Here is a 24368-nt window from a genome sequence, read left to right as displayed (position 1 = left end):
TGCAGCTATCATTATACTGGACAAGAATAGAAATGAACCTGTAGAAAACAGGGGTGTTCTTGTTTTTAATATGGAGGCACCATTGCTCAGCGGTAAAGGCAGCGGCTTTGACTGCAGAAGGTCCCTGGGAAAGATCCTTCCAGTTGCAGAATTTGGGGTCTCAAATTTCAGCAGCGCCCTGTGCAACACCAAAATTGGGCACACACACCCCACACTCAATTCTAAAGCATAGTTTGCGTCTCTGGCAGAGTCCCCAAGGCTTCATGCCCAGTGCAATTGAATCAGTTGCATTCCCCTACATCTACCTCTAATCCTCTGCCTAAGGCCCCAAGAGCAGGTGCTTGGTGAGGAAAAGCCTTAGCTCAGTGGTGGAGCATTTGTTTTGCATGCAGAAGGTCCCAGGTTCAATCTCCAAGGGCATCTCCAGGTAGGGCTGGGAGAGACTTCCTATCTGAAGCCCTCATGAGCCACTGCCAGTCAGTATAGCGCCAAATTGGAATAAATGGCAACAGATTGCTGTTTGTTCCGATTTAGCGCTAAAGAGCAGGTTTTCTGGAGGAAAGCAGTGGGGGAAAGGCAAAACAACTCAGGCCCATACCTAGAAAGCACAGGACAAGTATAAAACTGCTCAGATCCATGCTTTTTAGGCACAGGGCAAGCGGAAGTGCGGATGAGCCCTAAGTTTAAAGCAGTTTCCTAAGAAACTGAGAAAGGAGCTCTGCTGGAGCAAATCAAGGGTTCATCTAGTCCTGCATCCCACAGCAGCTAACCAGAAGTGGCATGCAATTTGGGTAAGGGATGTAGCTTGGATGCATTTCACAGTCCCTGTTTGAAGTATTGGTGCACACTATTATTATTATTTTTTAAGGAAGAGGATAAGGCTATCAATGGCTGATAATCCTAAAGGCTATATACTGCCTCCATGATCAGAGGTACTACACCTCTAGATGCCATTTGCTGGGGGACAACAGCTAGACAGAGCATCTGACTAGCTATTAAGGAAAACAGGATACTGAATTACACAGAACTTTGGTTTGATCCAGCTAGACTTTTTGTATGTGCTAATGTTCTATGTTCTCTAACCAAAGGTTTTTCAAGGTTATAATTGCCTTATACAGTACATAAAAAAGCAAAATGCACAGAATCCTATGGCAATATCAGGCTTCATATAATTCCTAAGCACAATAGGACTATAACAACTGTATAAAGCAAGTGACATACAGTATATATGTAATAAGTGACTGAGATTTCTGCCTTCACTATTTACAAAGAATTAATGCTGGAAATTTTTCCAACCCTTCTCTTGCTAGTTTAATTTAATTTTCACTAAATCAATTAAAGAAACAGCCCATAAAATCACTTTGTTTTATTATTATTTCTTTTACATCACTGTCCAGGAAGATTTACTTTAATATATACTGTTTACTTGCAAAAAGGGTTTGGAAACAAATACTTTCATTCCTCTATCCAATCCCCCCCCCCAAAAAATCCGGTAATTCAGTACTATAAGGTTTTGAGGTCCTCTCAGGGTCTACCCCTGGCACTCTAAGTGGTAAAAAGCTTTGAGACAGATCCAGCCCAATATATTTTGCTGCCTGGGGTAAAGGACAAGATGACACCTCCCTCCCTTTCCTTTCCATGTACTGAAGCCCGCTAGACTGGCATTTGAATATTCCTTCAGCCCTGGTGATTCGACAGTATCCATCACTACATGAGGCCAGCAGGCTAGCTTAGGGGCTGGAGAGCAGGTCACATAGCACAAATAAATAGCTATGTTCTTCACCTCACTGTTGCCGCCTGCCCATCACCACCTGCCACTTGAGGCAGATGCTTCACTCTACCCAATGGTAGGGCTGGTTCTGCTTTAAGAGACAGTGCAAGGAAGGAGATTAGATAGGATGGAAAAATCAACAAGAAATGTACATGAAAAATCAACAAGAAATAAAGATTTCGGGTAAAGCGGGGAGGAGGGCTGAAGTACTTCTCTACATTTCTGTGAAATATTGGTAATGTACAGCTGATGTATTGGTAGTATTAAATTTGAAGTCGCAACAAGGTTTATGAGATCTGAGCCCAGCTTAGCCAGGGGAACCATTGTGAATTGAAGGAAACTTGGTTCCCCCCCCCCTCTTTCAGGTCATCAGTGTATGCCACAGATAACTAAAGCCATTCAAGTATTTTGTGAACAGGAACTTTTGCAGACCTGTCTGTAAAAAGGCTGCAATTATTGTGCCCATGAAACTGTCAGAGGCGCCATCTGGTGGCTGTTTTTATTTTTGTGAATTGATGTAGTACTCCAGCCAAAGATACAGAATTGATGTACAAGCCATAATGGGATCTTGGATGAAGTGTATATCATTTGGAATTCCTTCTGCTTTCTCTTGTCTTGTGGGAAAGAACAGCCTAACCGCTGCACTGGGTGCATTTTGTGTCAGTTAGTGGGTGGTTACTTTCAGCTCTACAATTCTATGAATCTATTGTTCTAAATAAGGTCAGCAAGATGGGAGGCAGTTGAGGCAAGGGAGTAAAGTAAAACATGGACAAGAGATGAACTGCACTGCTTTGAGTTGGCTTCTGCAATATCTTATTCATAGCAAGAAAGAAATTCATTGCAAAGCCTTTCATCTTTTAATCATACAGTATTGTGAACATTTATTTCTCGTACTCCTTCTAAATGCTGGGGATTCAGCACTCAAATGCATGAAATAAAACTAATAAAGATAACAGTACTTCTGAGCATGTGCAGAGCACATTTCCTTCACCAGAAAGTAATCACAGGTAGCCCATAAGCATCTTTAATTACCATCAGTGCTTCAAGATAGTATGACTCAGGCTTGAGGCCCAGATTTTCTCTTTTTATGACCCTTCAGTTTGGATTACAGAACAAAGCGAGAAAAGAGTAAATGCAGAAGAAGAAAAGTCTGGAATCAATTGGTCTGTCACTCACAGAAACCAGCACCTTGTTTCTGTTGCTTTTGCTTTTGTCTCCTCTCACTCCCATTACTGTTTGGAACTACTGGCAAAACTGAATACTACCCTTCTTTCCTTATACTTCGAGAATGTGATTAAATATTCTTGGTGTTCCCTTCAGGGGCTGTGAAAGAAAAAGTGTCAGGTCATTATTTCATGCTGCAGCTGTATTGCTTGCCAGTGCGTAAGAGCTTTCCTCCATTCAGTGAAGAGACCGTTATTCACTGAAGGTATTAAACTGCTATTTTAAAACACAGGCCCAGCCTTTAAAGAGTTAAAAATAGGCTTCCAAGAACATGTCATCTCAGAGAAGCAGTAATTAGCTAAACCGTATTAGATGTCACATGTGTCTGTGAGAGACACACACAGAGAGAGAGAGCACCTCCCCAGAAAAGGGTATGGTTAGACCAGCTTTGATGTAGATCTATACATCAGCAGAGCTACACCGCAGAAGACGCTTGAAAGAAAGGGCATTGTCATAGGGAAATCGGTCTTTGGACAAGGAGCATTTGCTTTGTCAAGCTGTTCTTATGAATCCTGTGGAAAATCAACTTTGGAGCCAACCACATTAGCAAGGAGGGTTGAATCATGGAACTGGGGAAAGCGAAGCTGCTGAGAACAGGCCTTAATGCTTTGCACCAGGCCATACACCCTGCACATGGGATTGCATGGACAGATGGCAAGCAGGTCGCACTGACTGCCCTGCACTTTCACAACAAAGAACTGCGGTTTGGCGACTCAACAGTTATTGGTCAGTTTGAACACGTCCATGGACTTTACTGGAGCCCGTGTTACTCGGCTGACACGCCAGCTCTGCTAGCTGTTCAGCATAAGAAGCATGTCAGCGTTTGGCAACTGAGCCACATTGCCTCGGAAAAGAATAAGCTGCTGGTTTCTCAGACCTGTGAAATTGGCGAGCCGTTCCAATTGCTTCCTCAGGGATGTGTCTGGCACCCAAAGAGGGATGTTTTGTCTGTCCTTACCAAAAGGGATGCTTCTGTTTTATATGCCGTTCGTTCAGACAACTCCAGGATTAAAGCAGATATCAAAAGCAGTGGTCTCATCCACTGTGCTTGCTGGACTAAGGATGGCCATCGCTTAGTCGTTGCTATAGGCAGCGCTCTTCACTCCTATATATGGGATGATGCCCAGAAAACATTAAACGCTTGTTCCTTTTGCCCAATATTTGACGTTGGAAGCTACATTTGTGCTATTGAAGCCACTTTGGATTTTCAAATTGCTGTGGCTACCGAACTCCCCCTTGATAAGATTTGTGGCTTAAATGCAGGCATTACATTTGAATTGCCTGTAGGAACAGAAACGGGTTCTTTAACTTCGCAGTCTACACTGGTGCTTGGGGATGAGGAATACTCTATGGATCTGCGGAGAAAGTCTATAGATTCGGACAAATCAGTAGCCGTTGATTCAGTGGCTTCATCTTCCTCGGGCCCAGTTGATTTAACCCACCTCCTTTCAAATCACCGGAGATCTGATCCCAGTCCTCTCATTCCTTTGAGAAGAAAGGATTACCCTTCAGGAACTGGCCAAGATTCGTCACACTTGATCTTAGTGACTTTTGAAGGAAAGGTAACCACAACCAGGAAAGTCAGCATTCCAGGAATTTTGGTCCCTGATATAATTGCTTTTGACCTTAGAGCTCAGATTGTGGCAATAGCTTCTAACACTTGTAACATTGTTTTGGTCTACTCAGTCACCTCATCCTGCATGCCCAACATTCAGCAAATCCAACTAGAGAAAAGCGAACGACCCAAGGGTCTGTCCTTTTTGACAGAGAAACTCTTACTAGTTCTGATAGGGAAGCAGAAGTTCACTGACCCCTCACTTATCCCATCATCTAATTCTGATAGATATATCATCCGACTGATGATCAAAGAATTAATATTTGAGGAAGAGCCATCAGCAAAATCTGATACCGCCCACAGCCTGCCATTCAGTTTTGAGTCCTCTGTGAACATTCCTGGGAAAAGAAAGTATTTTGAGAATCTTGCTGCAGAGGATCACATTGTAGGGCGGGAGCTCTTAATCCCAGGCAGCACGATTATTCAGTCACCTAGTGGCAGGAGACGAATGCTGGAAGAAGTGAAGAGTCCTAGTTATGAGCAAAGTTCATCATCTAGTGTGAGCGATTTTGATGAGAAAAGAGTCTTAGGTGACCCATCCATTGCACTGGAAACTTTGGATGCAGAACCAATTAATCGGTCAGTAGCCCTATTTGGTCTTGGAACACCTACCAAGTTTTCCAATAGATCAGTTTCTTCTAAAGTGATGCAAGAAACTTTGAATTCTCCTAAAAACAGCAGCCTGGCTAATGAAAAAGGAGCCAGTCAAATATCCAGGAATCTGGAAAAATTGTGTGGCAGCTTCAATGACTTACAGTTGAGACTTCTGGAACTAGTAGATTTCACAAAAAATGGAAAGAGACTATCTGTAGCTTACCCATCTTCTCAAGAACCACCTTTTGTTCACATCACCTACCAGGTAATTTATATACCATTCTCCAAAGTAGTTTGTTCTTAGAGACTTCATTACAGTTCTTAGAAACTTCATTACAGGTTGGGGGATTTTGCTTAATTAGCACGTTTTACATGAGCTTCATGCTGTGCTTGATTTAAATGGTGAAATGATAGTTATTAGGAGCAATGGTTATATCTGATACTCTGCACAAGAAAATCCAGACCTGTGCTTCCTATACTGCTTAGCTTAATTGTCATTGATGTATTATATATGTCCATTTGTTCTAAGTCATCTGTTTCCAAATCTTAAGGCATTTGTTTTTACTACAAGAGGTAACTGGCAGCTCTATATGTGGCTTTTAAAATGCTTTGAATGTTTTGAGAGAGAGAAGATATCAGACCAACTTCTGTAGGTAAGAAAATATAAGCTTCAAAGGATAACGGGTCTCACAGCATAAAAGCATTCAGGAAATATGGGATATTAATATTTGATTACAAAATGAAGCAATTTAAGAAAATCAAAACCTATAGATCAAGGTTCCTTTTTCCTCACTAGCAATTCTTTTCTCTTCCCTTGCTTTTTCATGAAATAATTGCGACTATATTATTAATTTGATTGCTAGTCAACGTTGTAGTGTTTTGTGGTACAAAGGACAACACTGATGGCAACAAAAGAGTTTCCTCCGTGTTGCTTAGTCAATAATTTAGATGGGCTGCATTAAACAAGCTGGAGCATAAAAACCATTATTTGTATTTCTTTAATAATTCAAAGTAACTTCCATGAATATATAAAATATAGTGTAGTCAGCAAGGCAGATATCTATCTTCCTCCTTCCACTGTTTTCTAAGAAACTACTTTTGTAGAGTTGCTATTGGTTTTTTCCTAACAAATTTATTATGAAGCAATACAATTTTTAAAGAAATCTCTACGATATTAAGCTGGACTCCACTCTCTTATTCTGATGACCCAGGCAGAAAACTGTGGTGTGCTGAGGGTTTTGGGGCTGCTTTTTGATTAGAGGTATAGCAGTGGAATTCATTTACACTTTTTGTTTTGCTGTGAGTTAATTTTATCTAAAACAGCCCACCCAGAGTGTAAATGAGATATTTGCTCTGGGAGCTGTTGCTGCTGCTTTCGCTGCCATTAATCCTTCCAACTCAGGGCTGACTTTTCAACTACTGTTGCCTTCCTCTTCCTCCTCTTCCATTCCACCCCTCTCCACCCACACAACCACTCCAGGGGTGCATTATTCAGGCCTAGATAAATTCATTTTGCCAGCTTTTAAGCACAGCGGCTTTGAAAGCAGAAGCTACTCAAAGAGTAGGGCTCTGTACCTGTCATGGGGGTGCCTTATTGTGCCCCCACAAAATTATGCAGCTGGGGCCATCCCCCCCACTATGCCTCTGTTTTCCAGTGACCAGGCTCAGCCTTGCACATAGGAGCCAAAAACCCACAAAACTTTTTTGAGGGGGCCAGACCCCCACAAAGTTGATGGGCATTCCCATTCAAATGGTGTGTGTGTGTGTGTGTACACTGCATCATGTGATTATGTAGAGTGGGGCTTACCTGGGCCCCCACAATATTTTATTTAAGTTGGCACCCCTGGCCTTGCACCTGAGATAGGTATAAGTAGGAACCTAGATATACAGGGCTGGTCTGCACCGATGGCTCCTTGATGCAGATTTTCATGTCAGTAATCTCTAATGTGCTTTCCCCACACTGAGTTGTCAGTTGTCCTTTGGCTCAAGTAACTTCAAAATAAATAAATGAATAGATAGATGTAGTCTAACACAAATTAATGCTTTGCTGATGGTAAAAAAAGGAGAGGCCTTGGGCATCTCTAGGAGTCATGGTTGTACAAGAACCGCCTCTCTCTCTCTGACACAGTTGTACAAAATCTCTCTCTCTCGTCGAGGCTGTTAGTGGGGATTCCTGAAAGGGTTGGATGCGAGCAAAATAAATTGTGGGGTGGGCCTGATAGTCAAGGAGGAGGGCTGAAGCAATGGCTGAAATGAAATGAAGGGAACGGCAGTAATACAGGAGCTTGCAATACAGATAATAATACTTAATGCTTTTTTATGAAGACAAATTATGAGCATGCTCATTCATGGGGGGGCCATGATGAATGCAACAGACATGCACTTTTTTGTATGTAAATAGCAGCCAAGAATCTTGATTCTGCCTGACACAGTTCAGCAATTTTGTGGGGAGCAATATTGTGGGAGAGAAAGAGCTAAATTCCTGCTCTCTTCCACTAATGGTCCCAAGCCTGCTTTACAGTGGTTGCATATGTTAATTGCCTTCATGCAGTTAACATCCCTTCAAGTTTGGCCCTTAAAAGCAATATATATAGTAGGAGCATGCTGTTAGTCCAAATGGACTAGCATGTTCCCACGTGACATTAGACTTCAGTGAGCCCACTACCACGTGCAGCTTCTAAGATGGGTTGCTGTGGAAGGGCTGGGTAGGTGCCCATTGATGCAGCAAAACCCCGTTTTCCACTGCTGACCACCTTGACCCTGTTAACCCATTCATCTCACTCCTTGATGGACTCTTGGGCATGCTTTGCAGGTAGGTGGGGTGGTAGTTCTTGGCTCCAATTCTGCCCCATGTTAACCACACTGCAATGGCCAACCCAAAGGCCCAGGTGAGTGACTAGCGTCAGAAGCATGAGTTGTCAGGGTCAGGGCATTCAGCAATCAGTTCTTCTGACCAGAATTTTTTTTTCAGGCCAGAACGCACCAGAACTCAGTTCTGGCATCTCTCAGTTGGGCGACATTGCCATTATAAGAGAACAAGGCACCTCTTTTTCTAGAAAAATAGCACTGCTTCTGACTATGCTGACCCCTTAGGGTAGACCTGCGTGCAGAAGCAGTGGTGCAAATGTAAAACATATATGGCATCTCTTCTGTACCATTACTTCACCTCCCAATGTAACGTTCAAGAGTCATTTTACATATTGTGCAGAATGATGACAACGATTGTGCTTGTTTACTGCAGGGGTGCATTAAAAAACATTACTTGTCCACTTGCTGTCCAATTTTCTTTCACTTAATTTAAGGTGTACCTTTATATTATATAGGAAATCTGTAAATATGATCTTCTAATAGCAGTCACAAGGGACCCAGGTGGCGCTGTGGGTTAAACCACTGAGCCTAGGGCTTGCTGATCAGAAGGTCGGCGGTTCGAATCCCTATGACGGGGTGAGCTCCCATTGCTTGGTCCCAGCTCCTGCCAACCTAGCAGTTCGAAAGCACGTCAAAATGCAAGTAGATAAATAGGAACCGCTACAGCGGCATTTCCATGTGCTGCTCTGGTTTGCCAGAAGCGGCTTTGTCATGCTGGCCACATAACCTGGAAGCTATACGCCGGTTCCCTCGGCCAATAATGCGAGATGAGCGAGCAACCCCAGAGTCGGTCGCGACTGGACCTAATGGTCAGGGGTCCCTTTACCTTTACCTTTAATAGCAGTCACAAGGGCCCCTGAATCAGATTGGGACTCTTTAAGGCACGCACACAACCACACACATGTATTTTCTGTTTTCCCAGTTAAAATACTGAAGAGAGAGAGAGAGAGAGAGAGAGAGAGAGAGAGAGAGAGAGAGAGAGAGAGAGAGAGAGAGAGAGATGCCATTTGCCCTACAGGACAGGATCTTACCCTTACCAGTAATTGTGCCTCAGCATTCTGCACTAACTCAGGTTTCTGGAGCAACAAGGGAAGTCCCACATAGATTGTATTGCAGCAATCCAATCTTGAAGTTACCAGTGTCTGGTCTATAGTGGTCAAGCTATCCTGGTCCAGGAATGGCTGCAGCTGATAAAAGGTGCTTCTAAGCCACCAAGACTACCTGATACGAAGCTGCACTGGCCAAAAGCCAGGGCATATCATTCTGTACTAGATGCAATTTTTGAACCACACTCAAGGGCAGCCCTACCTAGCATGCATTGCTATACAGTACAGTCATACCTCAGTTTAAGTACGCCACGGTTTGAGTATTTTCAGTTTAAGTACTCCGCGGACCCGTCTGGAACGGATTAATCCACTTTCCATTACTTTCAATGGGAAAGTTCGCTTCAGGTTAAGTACGCTTCAGGTTAAGTACAGACTTCTGGAACCAACTGTGTTCGTAAACCGAGGTACCACTGTACTGCATTCTAAAGGTTACCAATGGCTGCACCACTGTAGCAAGCTATCCCTGTCTAGGTACATGTGTAGCTGGCATACCAGCTGAAGCTGGAAGAAAGCACTCTTTCACAAATCCAGCGTTTCTCCCACCCTCCAAATAGTACCCATCCCCATTGTGCACGGTTCATTACAACTCCTCACCATATTTCTACTGCTTGACATTCACCTCTAAGGTGACCTGCTGTTACCCTGAAGTTTCATTTTGAAACAGATATTTTCAGAAAAAAAGGGCTGAAGAGAGCTGCCATCTAAGTAGCTTATGCTCTTCTAGGCTTCAGGGAAAGCTGTGCACCTCACAAGAACAGAGAATGCAACAAACTAGGCAATTGTGATGGAGGCTGGATCTCCTCTCCTGTATACCCTCAGAGGGCAATTCCCACTCACAACATTTTGCAGTCTACTTTAGAAATAAAGCAATGTTTCTACAAACGTATTCTTTTAACCAAAGCATCTGGATGAAAATAGCTAATTATTTTGTGAAAATTTGTTTCCTATCCTCTACGGACCTTAGCAGTCTCCTCCCCAATCTGCAATCCTAGGATAAATCGGCTGGCCTGCCTTGTTCGTGCAATGTTAAGGGTTGTTGAAGCTATGTGTGTAATCACTATATAAATCTTTATTCTCATTGTGCAGTTCACTTAACATGGAAGTATAGTCCTCTCCCACACCTTGTATCTAAGCCTGAAACATAGGAAGCAACCTAGTCAACATTTGGCTATGTACTTTGGCTCAGTGTTTTTCAACTAGAAATATTAATATATATAAAAGTAATAAATTTGGCAAATGGAAGGTGAGAGTTTCATACACAGCTTATTATGTGATCCTTGCATCATCAGAGGTGCATAGTGGTTTGGCACTAGTTTGAAGTATATTATAGACATGTATAATATTATAAGATGATACAAAAGAACCAGGGGAGGGAATCAGAGGTGAAGCAATCTGCTCCAGTACTAGATCTGAGACCTTTATGCATGCAAAGCATGTGCTCTGTTGCTAAGCTGTGGCCGTTCCCAAAAGATGTGGGGAATCAGAACTGCACACAAAATGTAGTGCAAACCAGTGCTACTCAAAGTAGTGGTCCGTGGACCGGCACCAGTCCGCAAGCTGTTGGCTGCTGGTCCCTGGTGAATACACCACAGATATGGTACCGATCCCTGGTACATTGGGGTGGAGTGGGGGGTGGGGATTGCTGGTCCACAACATCAAATAGCTTGAGAAGCACTGGTGCAAACAACACATGCTAAACACAACAATAAGCACAGAGGTACAAGCAAAAAGTGCAAGCACACAATTCAGACTACACGTTAGCCTAATTACTGCTTCTTCCTTGTAATGGATCGAGGCACAGGAGGGGGTGATCTATAGCAGAGGGGTGCGTAACCACCCTTGCTGGTGCACCCTCATTTCATGCTTTACTGTGTCTTGTACAGTGCAAGGCTTTTGTTAGGGAAATAAACAAAAATCGTTGTGTGTGATGAATTAATTTAGAAGAAGAAAAAACAGTTGTTTGGACAAAGTCGACAGAGTTGGCAATAAGTGTGTGTGCCATGAGCAACTGAGGGAAGTTATTGTAATAATGCACGTATCTAAGGAAGAAGATATTTGGTATAAACAGCTATTACAATGTCTTATTTAAGAGACACAGAGGAGCTGAAGACATTTCATGTACAGCATCGAACCCTCTTTTTGCTGGCAAAGTGATAATTGGTTCCATCAACAGTAAATGAAACAGAATAGGAAGGTAAATTTAGGGAAGTGTGTTAAATGTATACAATAAAGTTGAGAAAGATAAGAGGCAAACTGGTGATAAACAGTGAGACAGTAGAGGACAGAGAGGAAGGAGAGACTGGAGAAGTCAATAAACTGATCCAAGGAGCAGGTGAATCATCGCAGAGGTCATCTTTAATAAATCCACAAACCATTCTTATAATCGGGAAGGCAATTTTGAACTAGATTGAAAACATAAAAGGAGTCATGAAAACTGATGAAAGATGAGGGCGATATGGCTCAGCTTTATAGTGTGATAGACTAGTCAGACAGTTTTGAAAGCAAGATTTAAAAAGCCTGTTAAGAAGTGGAAATGCAGTAGTCAAAACAGGGGATTAATGCTTGGAGGCATTAAAGCCCAAGAGGATGGGGTGAAGAAAGGGCACATTCTAATAACGTTCTGATGAGGCTGAGCACCCACAAATAGAAATTCTGAATGAAAAACAGTACTGTGTATTTAGAAATTAGAAGCACAGACTTCTTATTGAGATGAAAGTCCTGGTTACTAATTCTTTGAAGGTCCTGGTTACTAATACTATGATGTTCTATAAAAGTTCCTTCCTCTCTAGCTGTTAACCTGATTAATCATTCAACTAGACTCTATTCAGGGGATAATAGTGTTCTGTTTGGTAAAGATCCTCATTACTGTGATTTATGTGTGTGGTGTTAATAGCTTGCTAACTTTTGCAAATGAGGGAGTGCCTTGTCTTTGAAGCTAAACAAGTAGAGAGAAGCAGAAGAGATCTTTAAAGAATGTTACAGGGGGTAGATTTGACCCAGGGCAGGAGGGAGCCGAGGGGGCTGCCCAGCGCAGCTGAGACCTGACACACATAGTGGTGGCACCAGTCATGGTACAAGAAACATGTGGTGAGCTGTCAAGGCACCGAAAGGGGCAGGAAGCAAGAGGGTGCTCCACCCCATCAGAGGAAGGCCTGACCAGCTGCCTGCTCTCACATACAGCCCATACAGCCACCCAGGGACATGCTGCAGACACTGCGCATTACCAGACCAGAAAAGGGAATCACCTCCCTCCCAGTCTCATGGCACCTTCAAGACTTCTGCAGCCCAGTTGTGCTGCCTGGGCCAACGACCCCTGCTGCCTGTCCCCCCCATGCTACGACTTCGATTATATTTATTTGCCAAGCATTTTCTGACCAGTTATAGTCTTGTCTACTGTATCTGCACATTGCATTTTGTTTAATGTGGTTTGGTTGAATTGCTTAATATTGATATTGTACACCACCATGGTATTTTCTTTTGAAAGAAAGGTGGTATGAAAATATTTTAATAAAAACAAGGATAAAATTGCATAGGATAGGATAGAAATGGCATACTTTTTTTAGCAAGTAAACTCCAAAGTGGTTACTTTTACTCTTGTTATGTTGATATAAAAAGGAAGTGAGGAGGAGGAGGAGAAATTTAGCTGAGGCCAAATGGCCTCCAAAACTTGCACTGTTACAGGTGCCACACATAATACCCATTCCACATTTGTAAGATCAACCTTTTAGTGTTGCAGCACTGACACTTTGGCATTTCCATCCATGTTGACACCAGGAGATGCTATCACTGTACTGTACTCTTTTTGGTCACTGCTAAGAACATTTTTGTTTAGACTAGCCTACCCAGATATGTAGAATGTTGATTTCTATTTTTATCTGTTTTCAGTTTGTCGCTGATCTGAATTTCTTTAATGTTTTAAATAGTTGCCTCTAACTGTGTTTACTGATAATTTTATTGTTTTATTCTTTTTATAAACTGCTTTGAGGTTTTTTTTTTTTACAGCCAAGCAGTGTATAAATTTTATGAAATAAGTAAGTAAGAAAAAAGTGTACTATCATAAGTAAGAAAACATAAGTAAGTAAGAAAAAAGTGTACTATCATAAGTAAGAAAACTGGGTGGTTGTGCTGGTGGTATATCAAGATATCCTTTGATTGTTCATTCTTGGTGGCTTGTGCTTCTGATGCTATTGGGGCAGCCATACATGATCCCGCTGTCAACAGCATTTGCACCAACAAAGGTTATTTATTTATTTATTTATTTATTTATTTATTTATTTAGAGCATTTGTGCTCTTTGTCCACAAAGTCTCCCAGAGCAGCTTACATACAACAAAAACAAGACAGTCCCTACCCACAGGGTTGGGGGAGAGGGGAAAGCTGACACACAAATGGAAAGTAGGGCTGCCATACGTCCGGATTTTCCCAGACATTACTGGGATTTCAAAGGCGGCATTAAGGTCCCAGGGAATTTCCGAAAGGCGGAGCTTTGTCCTGGATCTTAGGCCAATCAATTGAAAAATCATGGGTTTTCTTTTAAAAAAATCCTCAAGGATTTTGGGGTCTTTCTAAAAACAACAACCACTCAACAACTTTCAGGGTGTCCTGGTTTTTACTTTTTGAAACATGGCAACCCTAGGGGAAAGGGACAGGGGACAGAAGAGGAAAATCAAAATTCAGGCACCCCTTTTGCAAATAACAACCAACCTCTTTTAATCAGTTCCTTTTGATAACTTATACAACATTTTGCATGTTACCGGTAAGAAAGCCCAAGCTTTCCTCGTCTATAAATGCACAGCCCATCACGTAAGAAAAAAATGAGAAACTGTGCCAATGTAATGGTTATTACTTGTCACATCCCCTCACAGAAAGTAAACTCTTCAACCCTTCATGGTGCCTACCTCCCCTTTCCTTTACAATATTTCTATTCAGAATGTATAGTGTGTGGTTAAGGTTTCAGTCTGAATTACTAGAAAAGATTTGGATTCTGTTTGCAGAAGCATAAAGCCAGCTTCTGACAAGGTGGTGAAGCTCTTGGTAAGGGCATAATGGCATATTCCCACATGAAAAACTAGCATGCAATGAAAGATAGGCTTTTGATCTCTGTTTTTTTTCTATGTACACAATATTTTTTGTACAAAGGAGCATTCAACAAAGGAGACCCTACCTGCTTATGAAGTAGTATAAACCAGACAGATTTACCACATTTTCCTGCTGTTTGTGACAACCAGACCACTGTGATGTTGTATGCTGTATATCAGAAAACACAAATATAAAAATTGCCCTTAACTGAAAGAAAATGCACTTAAGAGGAGGGTGCTTATAGGATTTTACGCGTAGGTGTCCACTGATGCAGCAAAACTATCTACCGTAAGACACTGACAGAGCAAGTGAACCTGAGTAGAAACCAGCACCTGTGCACTAAAGGAGATTAGGAGACATTTATTTGTACTGAAGGTTAATTAAGATGAGGAACAGATTACTAAAAACAGAAACAGAAGATGCAGCTGTGAGTCTGCTGAAAGAGAATCTTAGTATAAGTTTTCAGTATCAGACTGGAAACTTTGCAGAACCACAGTAGAATGAGATCTGTATTATTTTGATGGTCCTGATTATTTTCCCATTAAAATGCCTGTGACACTTGCATTTTATTTCTTGTTTAATATGTGGAGGACTAAATAGGATGTTGATGTGATTTACAGGTGGTGCTAAATTGAGAAGTGTTGCAAACAAATACCAATTACTTAGTGGTGAGGGGATAGGATGAGCCCTGGATTGGTTAGGAAGTAATGGAGTGAATTGTGATCCTCAGCACGTTTACTGAGAATCGTAGCATGTTGACTGGGGACTACCTTGTGTATTTAATGCTGAAGCCAAATTGAGTAAAGAAAGGGGTGGAAGATTTAATAACATAACCATTCTCTTTATTTCCAAGCAGGAATGTGTAGGGTGTTAGGAAAGGGGAAGTACTTCTGGTGGGAAATAGGTCATGCTACTTCTGAGGTAGTTTATCCCCCCAGGGACCCAGGTGGCGCTGTGGGTTAAACCACTGAGCCTAGGGCTTGCTGATCAGAAGGTCGGCAGTTTGAATCCCTGTGACGGGGTGAGCTCCCATTGCTTGGTCCCAGCTCCTGCCAACCTAGCAGTTCGAAAGCACGTCAAAATGCAAGTAGATAAATAGGAACCGCTACAGCGGGAAGGTAAACGGCGTTTCCATGTGCTGCTCTGGTTTGCCAGCTATACGCCGGCTCCCTCGGCCAATAATGCGAGATGAGCGCACAACCCCAGAGTCGGTCACGACTGGACCTAATGGTCAGGGGTCCCTTTACCTTTACCTTACTTCTGAGGTAGTTTATCCCCCCCTGCACTCAGTTCTCACCTGTGGCTCCTAGAAGCTGTCAGTATGCAACAGTGGCAACGCCGCAGAAATTACTTTGCCTGTCTAAACCAGGTGAGGGTAGCCAATGGGTCTCCAACCCTCAGTGAGTTAAGGACTTCCCCTGCATGTGAAGACAGGGGTCGACTTTGGGTAGCAAATAGCAGCCCACAGAAATGAAGATAGTGGCAACTGCTGCAGCAATTTTGCTTGACACTTCTCTGTTCTGCTGAGCATTAGGCTGAGTCCTATCATCCACCCTCACAACCTGCACCCCATAAGCTTATCAGCCTGGGTGGGGTCGTTGGCAGGGATGGGTGGGACACTCAACAGAGCAGATAAATCTCATATGAAATGGTGGCAGCAGTTGCTATCTCTATTACCTGTGAATGAACTAGGGTCTTTACATTGAGGCCCAGAGACATACCGAGGAAATAGAGTGGCGCTTCTCTGCTCCGCTGAGTGCCACCACCAAAACAGGGATGAATTAAGAAAGCATTAAAAAGGGTATCAGTCTTGATGGGCACTGGACATTTCTCCCACCATGCTATGTGTTGATGCCCACTCTGCCTAGCAGTTTCAGAATACAGTAGTCTGTAATCACATGGACCAGAGATTGGAGGAGTGCCTCTGCTGGTGAGCAATAAGTTAAAGTAGTTTCTCTGCAGTCCCTGCATGAGAGTCAAGCTTTTTTTTTTTTTTGCATGAAGTAGTGTAAGGACACCAGAAATGTAATATGGATGATTGGCTTCCCAAATTGACCAGACGAAATCTCAGGCAGTTGTACATATTATAAAACAGATTTATTAAAACATTTATTGCAATAAATGGTGGCAGTGAGAATGAGTTTCTCATTCTGCCCAACCCATGGGCATACACAGAGTGCTTTTATAACAAAACTTCCCTACCCCCATGTAAATTACAAAGCTTCTACAGGATGTGCTCTTGTGGTTTATGCTAGACAGGATGGAACAAAGGAACAAAATGTGGTTTAGCTAGAATTTCTTAGAAGTGCTGTGTGTGGTTAGATCTTTGCATTAGATGTGCAAACATGCTGTGCCTGTTTGCTTTCTATCAGAGGCAGAGAGATTTAGAATTGAATATACAAAATGGAGTTCCTCTTGCTCTTAGGGCCTGCATGGCCTGACCAGGATTATTCTGGCCCTGGTCATTGCCACCCTATAGTAGGGCCTAGTTATATAAGGCCACTGTTCGTTCTATGTAACTGTCTTTGGGAGCTACTGTCTTCTACTTTTCTTCTGCCTGGTAGAGCATCTTACAGTGGGTAGAAAGCATGCTTCCGGCACCAACAGTGGCAGATTTCAAGCAATATATTTGTGTATCTAACATTCTTTCAAGAGCACAAGTCATGCAATAGGGCATTTCACTCAGCACACATATCCAAATTTTGAAAGGAAAAAACCCACACAACATAATGGCCCCTCCTAAGTTCACCTGAACTCTCCCATTAAGCATTACCAGGTATGCCTGCTCAGTCCTCACTATTCTTTTCCATTTGCCCAGTTCCTACACCTTCATGTTGCTTCACAATCCTGGGCCCACTTCCACACTACTGGTCCAGAACATCACTACATTTACACACATGCTCTTGAAGTCACCATCTCTAGCCTGAGATGACTGAGCCAGCAGCATTCAGAGACTCACAACAACATTTGAGTGATTCTAGCAGGGTTGTAGCCCCATACTTTGGGAAATCCTGAACCTTTCATTTTTATTTTTTTAAAAAAGTATTTTATAAACAAGTTGTTTTTGTGCTGTCCCCACCCCCTACTTTTGGGCATGTGAAAATATGGAAAGCAGAATTCATGAAAATTGCTGATTCATAGGGCTAATTAACAATAATTAATGTAAATGTGACCAGTATTCTAACAAGATGTTTATCCCTATATATTTATGTGCCTGAAGAAGCATTTTTCAAATGGAGCTATAGCTGAAGAAACAAGAACTGTTCTCCTCTGTGATGGAAAGGTACATCTGAAATTAGTCCAACGGCTTTTTGATCTGCCTATTGTTGAAATGAAACACGGTAAGTTCTCTATTACTATAATAATAATAATTTTATTTTTATACCCCACCCATTTGGCTGGGTTGCCCCAGCCACTCTCTCTCTCTTTTAAAAAATGCAAGTGTTTATTATAATAGGTAGTACTTTGGGGGGAACATAAATTGTGCTATTAAGGGATTGTTTACATATACCATTTTTTCCATCTATAAGACTCCCCCATTTTGGGGGCCTCAAAATTTAGAAAATAAGGGGAATGAGCTTTTGGGGAGGATTATTTGGGGGGAATGCGAAAAATCACTCACCCGCCGGAACGCAGCACACAACCGCTCACATCGCTTACAATTGCCGCTTACAATCTCGGGCTCGTACTTCGTTCACACGGGTGAGCAATTTTCGGCATCTCCACCCACCCACCAATCAAGTGGCCAATCACCGCTCACAATCTTGGGCTCGCACCAAAAAACCATTCATGTGTCCGTCCGTCCCCAGCACTACCCATGTATAAGACGAGCCTAAATTTTGAACCTCATTTTTGGGTCAAAAAAGCTCGTGTTATACACGGAAAAATACGGTACATCCTCCGATGTGATGGGAGTTTAACTGAGTTCTATTCCTGAACCCTTTCCTGGCAAGCTTATTCTCCTGAGTGCATCTCAACACTTGCCTGACACTGATCAAGCCCTACTCAGTTGGTTCACAGGTACATGACCTGTATCTACAATAGATGACCAGTTTAATCCTCATGTTCTTTCAGCAGAATATTGTTTCAACCATTGATAGAGACCTTCTTGTTTTGTCTCAATGCCTGCCCTTAGTCATATATTAGTTGACTATATCTAGAGATATGCTACATATTAGTAGGCTCCCCTTCTTGTAGCAGAGCACCCCAATCAAGCTACTAATGCTCACCTGGGTCTAATGTCATGTAGCATAAATGGGGAAGTTAAATATTTAGCATGATTGCTCAGCAATCCCACAACCAAAGCAGCCTGGTTGCTGCCTTTGCTTACTGAATTAAATAAGTGGAAAAACAAAACTCATAGGAAAGATTTCCTAACAGGTTTGCTGACAATTTAATGCCTTTCTCTATCAGATAGAGACACCATATACTCAGTGATACTTAAAACAGGTATATCAAATTGTTATGCTCTGGATTAGTTTAATCTACGCCGAGAACAGAAGGAGCTCACCAACATAATCTTCCAAACTCCCACCTTTGATTTACTTGTGAAGGTAGGGAGCAGTCAGGAAAGAAAAAATCTTTATACATGGCTTCTTTGTTCATGCCTCTATGTATTCAATGATTTAACAACTTCAGCAGCAGCTCAGCCATTTTCAGCCTATAATGTTTTCTGCAAGTAGCTTTATCATATACTGTAAATATATACAGTACACAATACATTGAGGACACAAGGATTGTCCACACTTTTGTTGTTCCATATCTAGAATGGGTCTGAGCGGTTTTCTACTTTCCCTTTGTTTTCTAGCACAGTTCCAAGCGGTTTTGCCTTTGCACCACCACTTTCCGCCAGAAAACCCACTGTTTAGCGTTAAATTGGAATAAATGGAATTCCACAAATAAATTGATACCATAGCTGTTTGTTCCAAATCAGCACTAAAGATCAGGAAAGAGGTGGGGCAGTGGAGGTGTGGATAAACCCATGAGCATAGCCTGGGGGGGGGGGCAGCTGCTTCCCAATCAAGTAAATAAATAAGAATACTTGACTGACCAACTGCATCTCAGATAACTTGGCCCTGCCCCCTCCCCTAAAATAAATCCTGGATAACCCATGATAACCTCCAAGAGAGAATAGACAAAGAGAGGAGAAAGTGTAACTAAATGGTAGCGTATTTGGAAGGGGTTAACACCACTAGTTTTTGCTACATCATTCATTCATTCATTCATTCATTCATTCAATCATATATTTATTTACTTACTTACTTACTATACTCAAGAGATACAGTAAAATTACCCACTCTCAGAAGAGCCTGCCCATTCTGGTTTGGAATGAGTAGTTGCTCTTGGCTTACCTCCAATGAAGTCACGAAGCAGCATGCTTACAATAGTAATAGGCATTGGACAAAAACATTCTCTCAGGCATTTGGCTAATTATACCATCTATGTGGTCTTTTAAACTGTGTGGCTTTTTTGTTTTGTTTGTTACTATGTTATGTATTTTTGTGTTTTTATATCACAAACCACTCTGCAATCCTCAATGGGCAGTATAGAGGTATTATTATTATTAACAATAATTTGAAGGGAAACACAGGGGCAGACTCTTTTAAGATTAGGTAACTTTTGAGTATTTTCAAAGCTTTGCTTTTTGAATGCAAGTGAGAGTCCAACTTTAAGAAAAAATGTATACAGTGGTACCTCGACTTACAAAGGCGATCCGTTCCGCGGCGCTCTTCGGAAGTCGAAACCTTCGGAAGTCGAAGCATCCATTTTGCGCATGCGCAGACCACGCCCCCCGCTTCTGCGCATGTGCAGACCGCGTGCGCCCAAAATACTTCTGGGTTAACAGACTTCAGAAGTCGAAACCTTCAGAAGTCAAGGTACCACTGTATCTTTAGGAAACACTGCCCCAGTCCCATACAAAACACAATGTGAAGTTGATCATATTATTTTGAATGTATAGTTTTTTGACTAAAATTTTAATTCATTAAGGCAAACTGTTCTTTCCCCCTTTTTAATTTAATTTAATCACCCATCCTTTCATATACTACGGCTTAGATTAGATATTAAGATTAACTTTCATTCAACTTTCTTTAGGTTTTCCATTCCATACTCCTTCATGCTACCTCCTGTACCCCACAACAAACCTCTCTGAAGGAGAAGGGCTGTTCTTAACAATGTGGAACAAGAGTGGCAGGGTTGCTGGAGGAGCGGAATTGCTCCAAACTGGGCAAAAACTGGTAAAAGCCACAGTTGTCCAACTCGGACAACTTATAAATCTAACTCTTTAGTTCTACTCTGAAATAAAAATTTATTATTGATATTATATTCTTATTAGGCCAACCATGTTTAGAAATTACTAAAGCTTTTTAATCTTTCAGTCATATCCTCGTCTGTCCAGATATACAGTACTTCAATTTACAATCTAGATTTGTTAAATGCTTTCTCCCTGCTAAAAGAATTCTTTACATGCCTACTCAGAAGCCAGCTGCAATAGGACTTACTCCCAAGAAAAGGTATATAGGATTGCAGCCTTAGATTTTCTCTAGTAAGTTTAGAAAAACATGGTTTACTCTCAAGTACGTTGAGTGCATTGCAGGCATAATAACATTTAATCTGTACCCAATGCAGAGTGTTAAATAAACTATTTTGGAAGTAACCCCCCCCCCCGGTGTTTTACATATAAGGTTAGCGATGTAATTGCGTAGGTTTACATGACACACACACACACACCCAAGCACAGGGTAGTTTATAGAATCAAAAGTCTGTCCAGAATTAGAAAGAAAGCATTAACTGCAAAAGATTAAAAGTTCATGCTTGGTAACAGTAATCTTCTTATGACGCGACAGACAACACGAAACAGCAAAGCAGCATGTGTAGGTGTTTAATTAATAGATTTAATAAAAAGAACTTTCTGTACTTTCAAATATAGTATTATAATGAAACAACACATTTGTTTTGGTTTAAATTTCTAGAAAGCAACTGGAGTTCACAGTTTATTATTTCCCACCAAACCTTATTGGGTACAAGATACCATCATCTATAAAAGGTAGCTATTCTGATTATAGGCATGCACATTAAAACACACACACACACACACACACCTGCTCTTGGTAGAAATTAAAGCTAATGCAGTTGCGTGTTCAGATCCAGAGACCTCCCCCCTAAATAAACTCACACTTGACTCAAATTTTAGTTTTGGTTTTTGGCATAATTTAGGCCACAACTTTATTGATTACAGAAAGTGAGTGGTTGCATAGGCTCTGGTTTGACTAGCTTCCTGCACCCTTGCAGGTAGCGCTGACCCAGGGCACCAGCATAGGTCAGCCAAGGGTGAACACCTGGATAGGCGAAAAGCGGGGAACAGACTATGTCCGCCACCCAGATGTCCCCCTGGATTCAGGCATGGGCACAACCCCTTCTCAGGGGTTGACCAAACCATTTGAGTCCCTGGATTCCTTTAACAGAATACCCTTCACATAGGGATGGCGAGAGCGTTCTCCCATCCCTATCACCTGAACCAATGCCTATCCACAACCTTACAAGTTGTGACGATTTGGTACGCGGCAGGCGAAACCCAAATGGCACCAGCCAATCAGCCAAGTGGGGAAAATTCCTGCTGTGCCCCTGTCCCAACGACAGACGACACATGAGGGCATAGCAAGGTCAATCGCAAAATGCCCTACAAGTAGGGAGAGGTGGGCGGGTATTCTGAATACACGAGCCAAAAGAGGAAGCTCTGGGTCACATGCATGGGTATACCGTATTTATAGGTCTCTCGATCCGTTTGTTCTGTGCCCCATTGGCCAGATTGAACCCAACATTGAGGGACCTACCAATCTGGTGTTGTGGCTGACCATTCTTACCCACCCATAACACAGGAGGTCAGTCTCTAGATCTTACTGCAACACGTGCCCTCTTTTAAGGAGGACATGATTTCTTTAAAAAAATTTTTTTTGAAAAATAACCTTTGTTGAGATTCAAATCAAAAATATTCAAATAAAATACAAACAAATTATATAAATGATATAAACAAAATAAAACGTACCTATTGTACAAAGTGTACAAATTAAAAACCTACTAATAAATGTCTAAATCATAGCCTAAATCGAATAAATCATATACTAATGTTGATCAAATAAAATAATTTCCTTTAACTTCACAAAAACTCTTCTATAAATCGACGGGAGGACATGATTTCTAAAACACAACTGTCTGAGCTCCTTTGTTTTAAATTAAGAATTTATCTTGAACTGTGAATTGGATAGATTTGACCAATGAATATAGCAGATCAATTGGCTTGGTTTGCCCGTTATGGAAAGCCATGATCTGAAACAAACAATGTCTTAGGGCTCATCCACACTTCTGCTTGTCCTGCCACATTCCCCTGGGAAACCCACTCTCTACAACTGAATCAGAGCAAATGTCAATAGGGTTTTCCATGGATTGACATTTGCTCTGATTCAGCGGTAAAGAGTGGGTTTTCCCGGGGAAAGCAGTGAGGCAAATGGAAAGCCGTGCACAGAAAGCACAGGACAAGCAGAAAACTTCTCTGGCCCGTGCTTTTTAGGAGTGGGACAAGCAAAGTGTATATGAGCCCTTATTACCGTGACAATGTGCTGGTGCAAACACTTCAATTTTTGCCCACTCAGGTTCTCCCTTTGCAAAGCCAGAACAAAAATAACAGCAATGCCCTAGCATTACATGCAAAGCAGCACTCATAGTTTATTTATCTCCAAACAAACCACAGGTGGCAGCCAAAGTTTGTTCTTGAATTACCTGTACATAATTATGATTTCACATGCAGAAGTTTCTCTAAACACAACTTGATTTCACTTGCATGTTCCTGCATGAGAAAAAAAATTCACATGCCAAAGAGGTTTCTGAGAGTTTAACTTGAGAAAATGTACAAGGAACCTTTGAACAAACTTATGAGTTCAAGCCCCGCGTGCACACACAAATTCTTCATACAAAGAGAGTAAACTATACATGTTCAATATTTTCACTAGGAAATCATCCTTGAATGTTAAAATCTTTAGTTAATCCTATAAAAGTCTTGATATGTGAGTTGAAATCATGGTAAATAAAAAAACTGGTGCTTTATTGTCAGTTTCCCCCAGTCCCTTGGTGTACACATTTTCCAATTATGAGGTTTAGTTGTTCCTTCTCCTTCCCCCTTCCCCATTACCATGCCAGAGCTAGTGGAACCAAATGAAAATACCAAAAAGAAAACAAAATTATTGATAAATGGCTTGTTCATCTTGATTCAAAACCTACATCAGTGTGGTAACCCATTAAGCTTTGCAACACCGTAGGAAGAAGAACCTATGAAAAAGACATGAACAAAGCATGAATTTAGGGTGAATGCTAACATTTACGTAGGCAATTTGCATTCCCGACATAATTATGATTATACATATATACGCACTGATGCTTTCCTTTCCTTTTCCTCTAGGTTCTTTTTGGATTGTTCTTACTGCAGATGGTGAAGGTTTTATACCATTAACATTTAAGGCAAAGCAAGAGATCATCATAAGGGATGGGAGTGATAGTTTGGAAGCCTGTGGAAGTCACTCCTTCAAAAGAAACATTTCTTCGCAACCACCGAACAGCGTGACATAATGAGGCAAACCAAAAAAAGATGTTCTTCAACATAAATAACTGCATGAGTAGAAAATGATCAGCAGGACTTTTGACTGCATTTTAAACTATAACTCATGTGGTTTGTGTTCCATGGTAGCTAGTCCTCCTCACAGTAATCTACTGGATCAGATCTAGTATGTCTTGTCTGTATCCACTGAGCCTACAGACCGAGATTCCTGGCACTGAAAAGGAGAATACTGAACTAAAAGTAATGTCATGACAATGGGTAAATATTGCCATATTCAGATTTGGTATAGTATATATTATGTGCATGAAAAGTTAGCATGAATGAAGTTCATGTTTGCTAAAGAAAGGCTAAGTTTGATAGGCTGACTAACTTGCCCTAAGGATTCTGGGGGTATGAAAAACATGCATTAGTTTGGAGTCTATACAATGCCAAGATGCTGGTGCAGAATGGTTTGGTCTATTTTAATTTTTCATGTGGCAAAGCTTCTCCCTAGATCATACTAAAG

The 24368-nt window shown here is 41.6% G+C and overlaps 1 protein-coding gene across 1 annotated transcript; it reads left to right on the top strand.

The window, feature by feature from the left end:
• Positions 1-3547: 3547 nt before the first annotated feature.
• LOC118082870 (WD repeat and coiled-coil-containing protein) lies at positions 3548-24068 on the top strand. The gene is made up of 3 exons (XM_035110704.2): positions 3548-5469; positions 17477-17597; positions 23708-24068. The coding sequence occupies exons 1-3, from the start codon at positions 3559-3561 to the stop codon at positions 23872-23874; spliced, it is 2199 nt and encodes a 732-aa protein (XP_034966595.1). The 5' UTR covers positions 3548-3558; the 3' UTR covers positions 23875-24068.
• Positions 24069-24368: the final 300 nt, after the last annotated feature.

Source organism: Zootoca vivipara, chromosome 3 (assembly GCF_963506605.1).
Source record: "Zootoca vivipara chromosome 3, rZooViv1.1, whole genome shotgun sequence".
NCBI classification, from domain to species: domain Eukaryota; kingdom Metazoa; phylum Chordata; class Lepidosauria; order Squamata; family Lacertidae; genus Zootoca; species Zootoca vivipara.
This window is presented reverse-complemented; position numbering and strand designations above follow the sequence as displayed.

What these genes read in the sequence shown, in the direction of transcription:
- LOC118082870 (XM_035110704.2), top strand. Translation starts at nt 3,559, where the DNA reads ATGGAACTGGGGAAAGCGAAGCTGCTGAGAACAGGCCTTAATGCTTTG. An exon ending in TTGTTCACATCACCTACCAG is followed by an intron (nt 5,470 to 17,476) that starts GTAATTTATATA and finishes ATGTGCCTGAAG; the next exon opens with AAGCATTTTTCAAATGGAGC. An exon ending in TATTGTTGAAATGAAACACG is followed by an intron (nt 17,598 to 23,707) that starts GTAAGTTCTCTA and finishes CTTTTCCTCTAG; the next exon opens with GTTCTTTTTGGATTGTTCTT.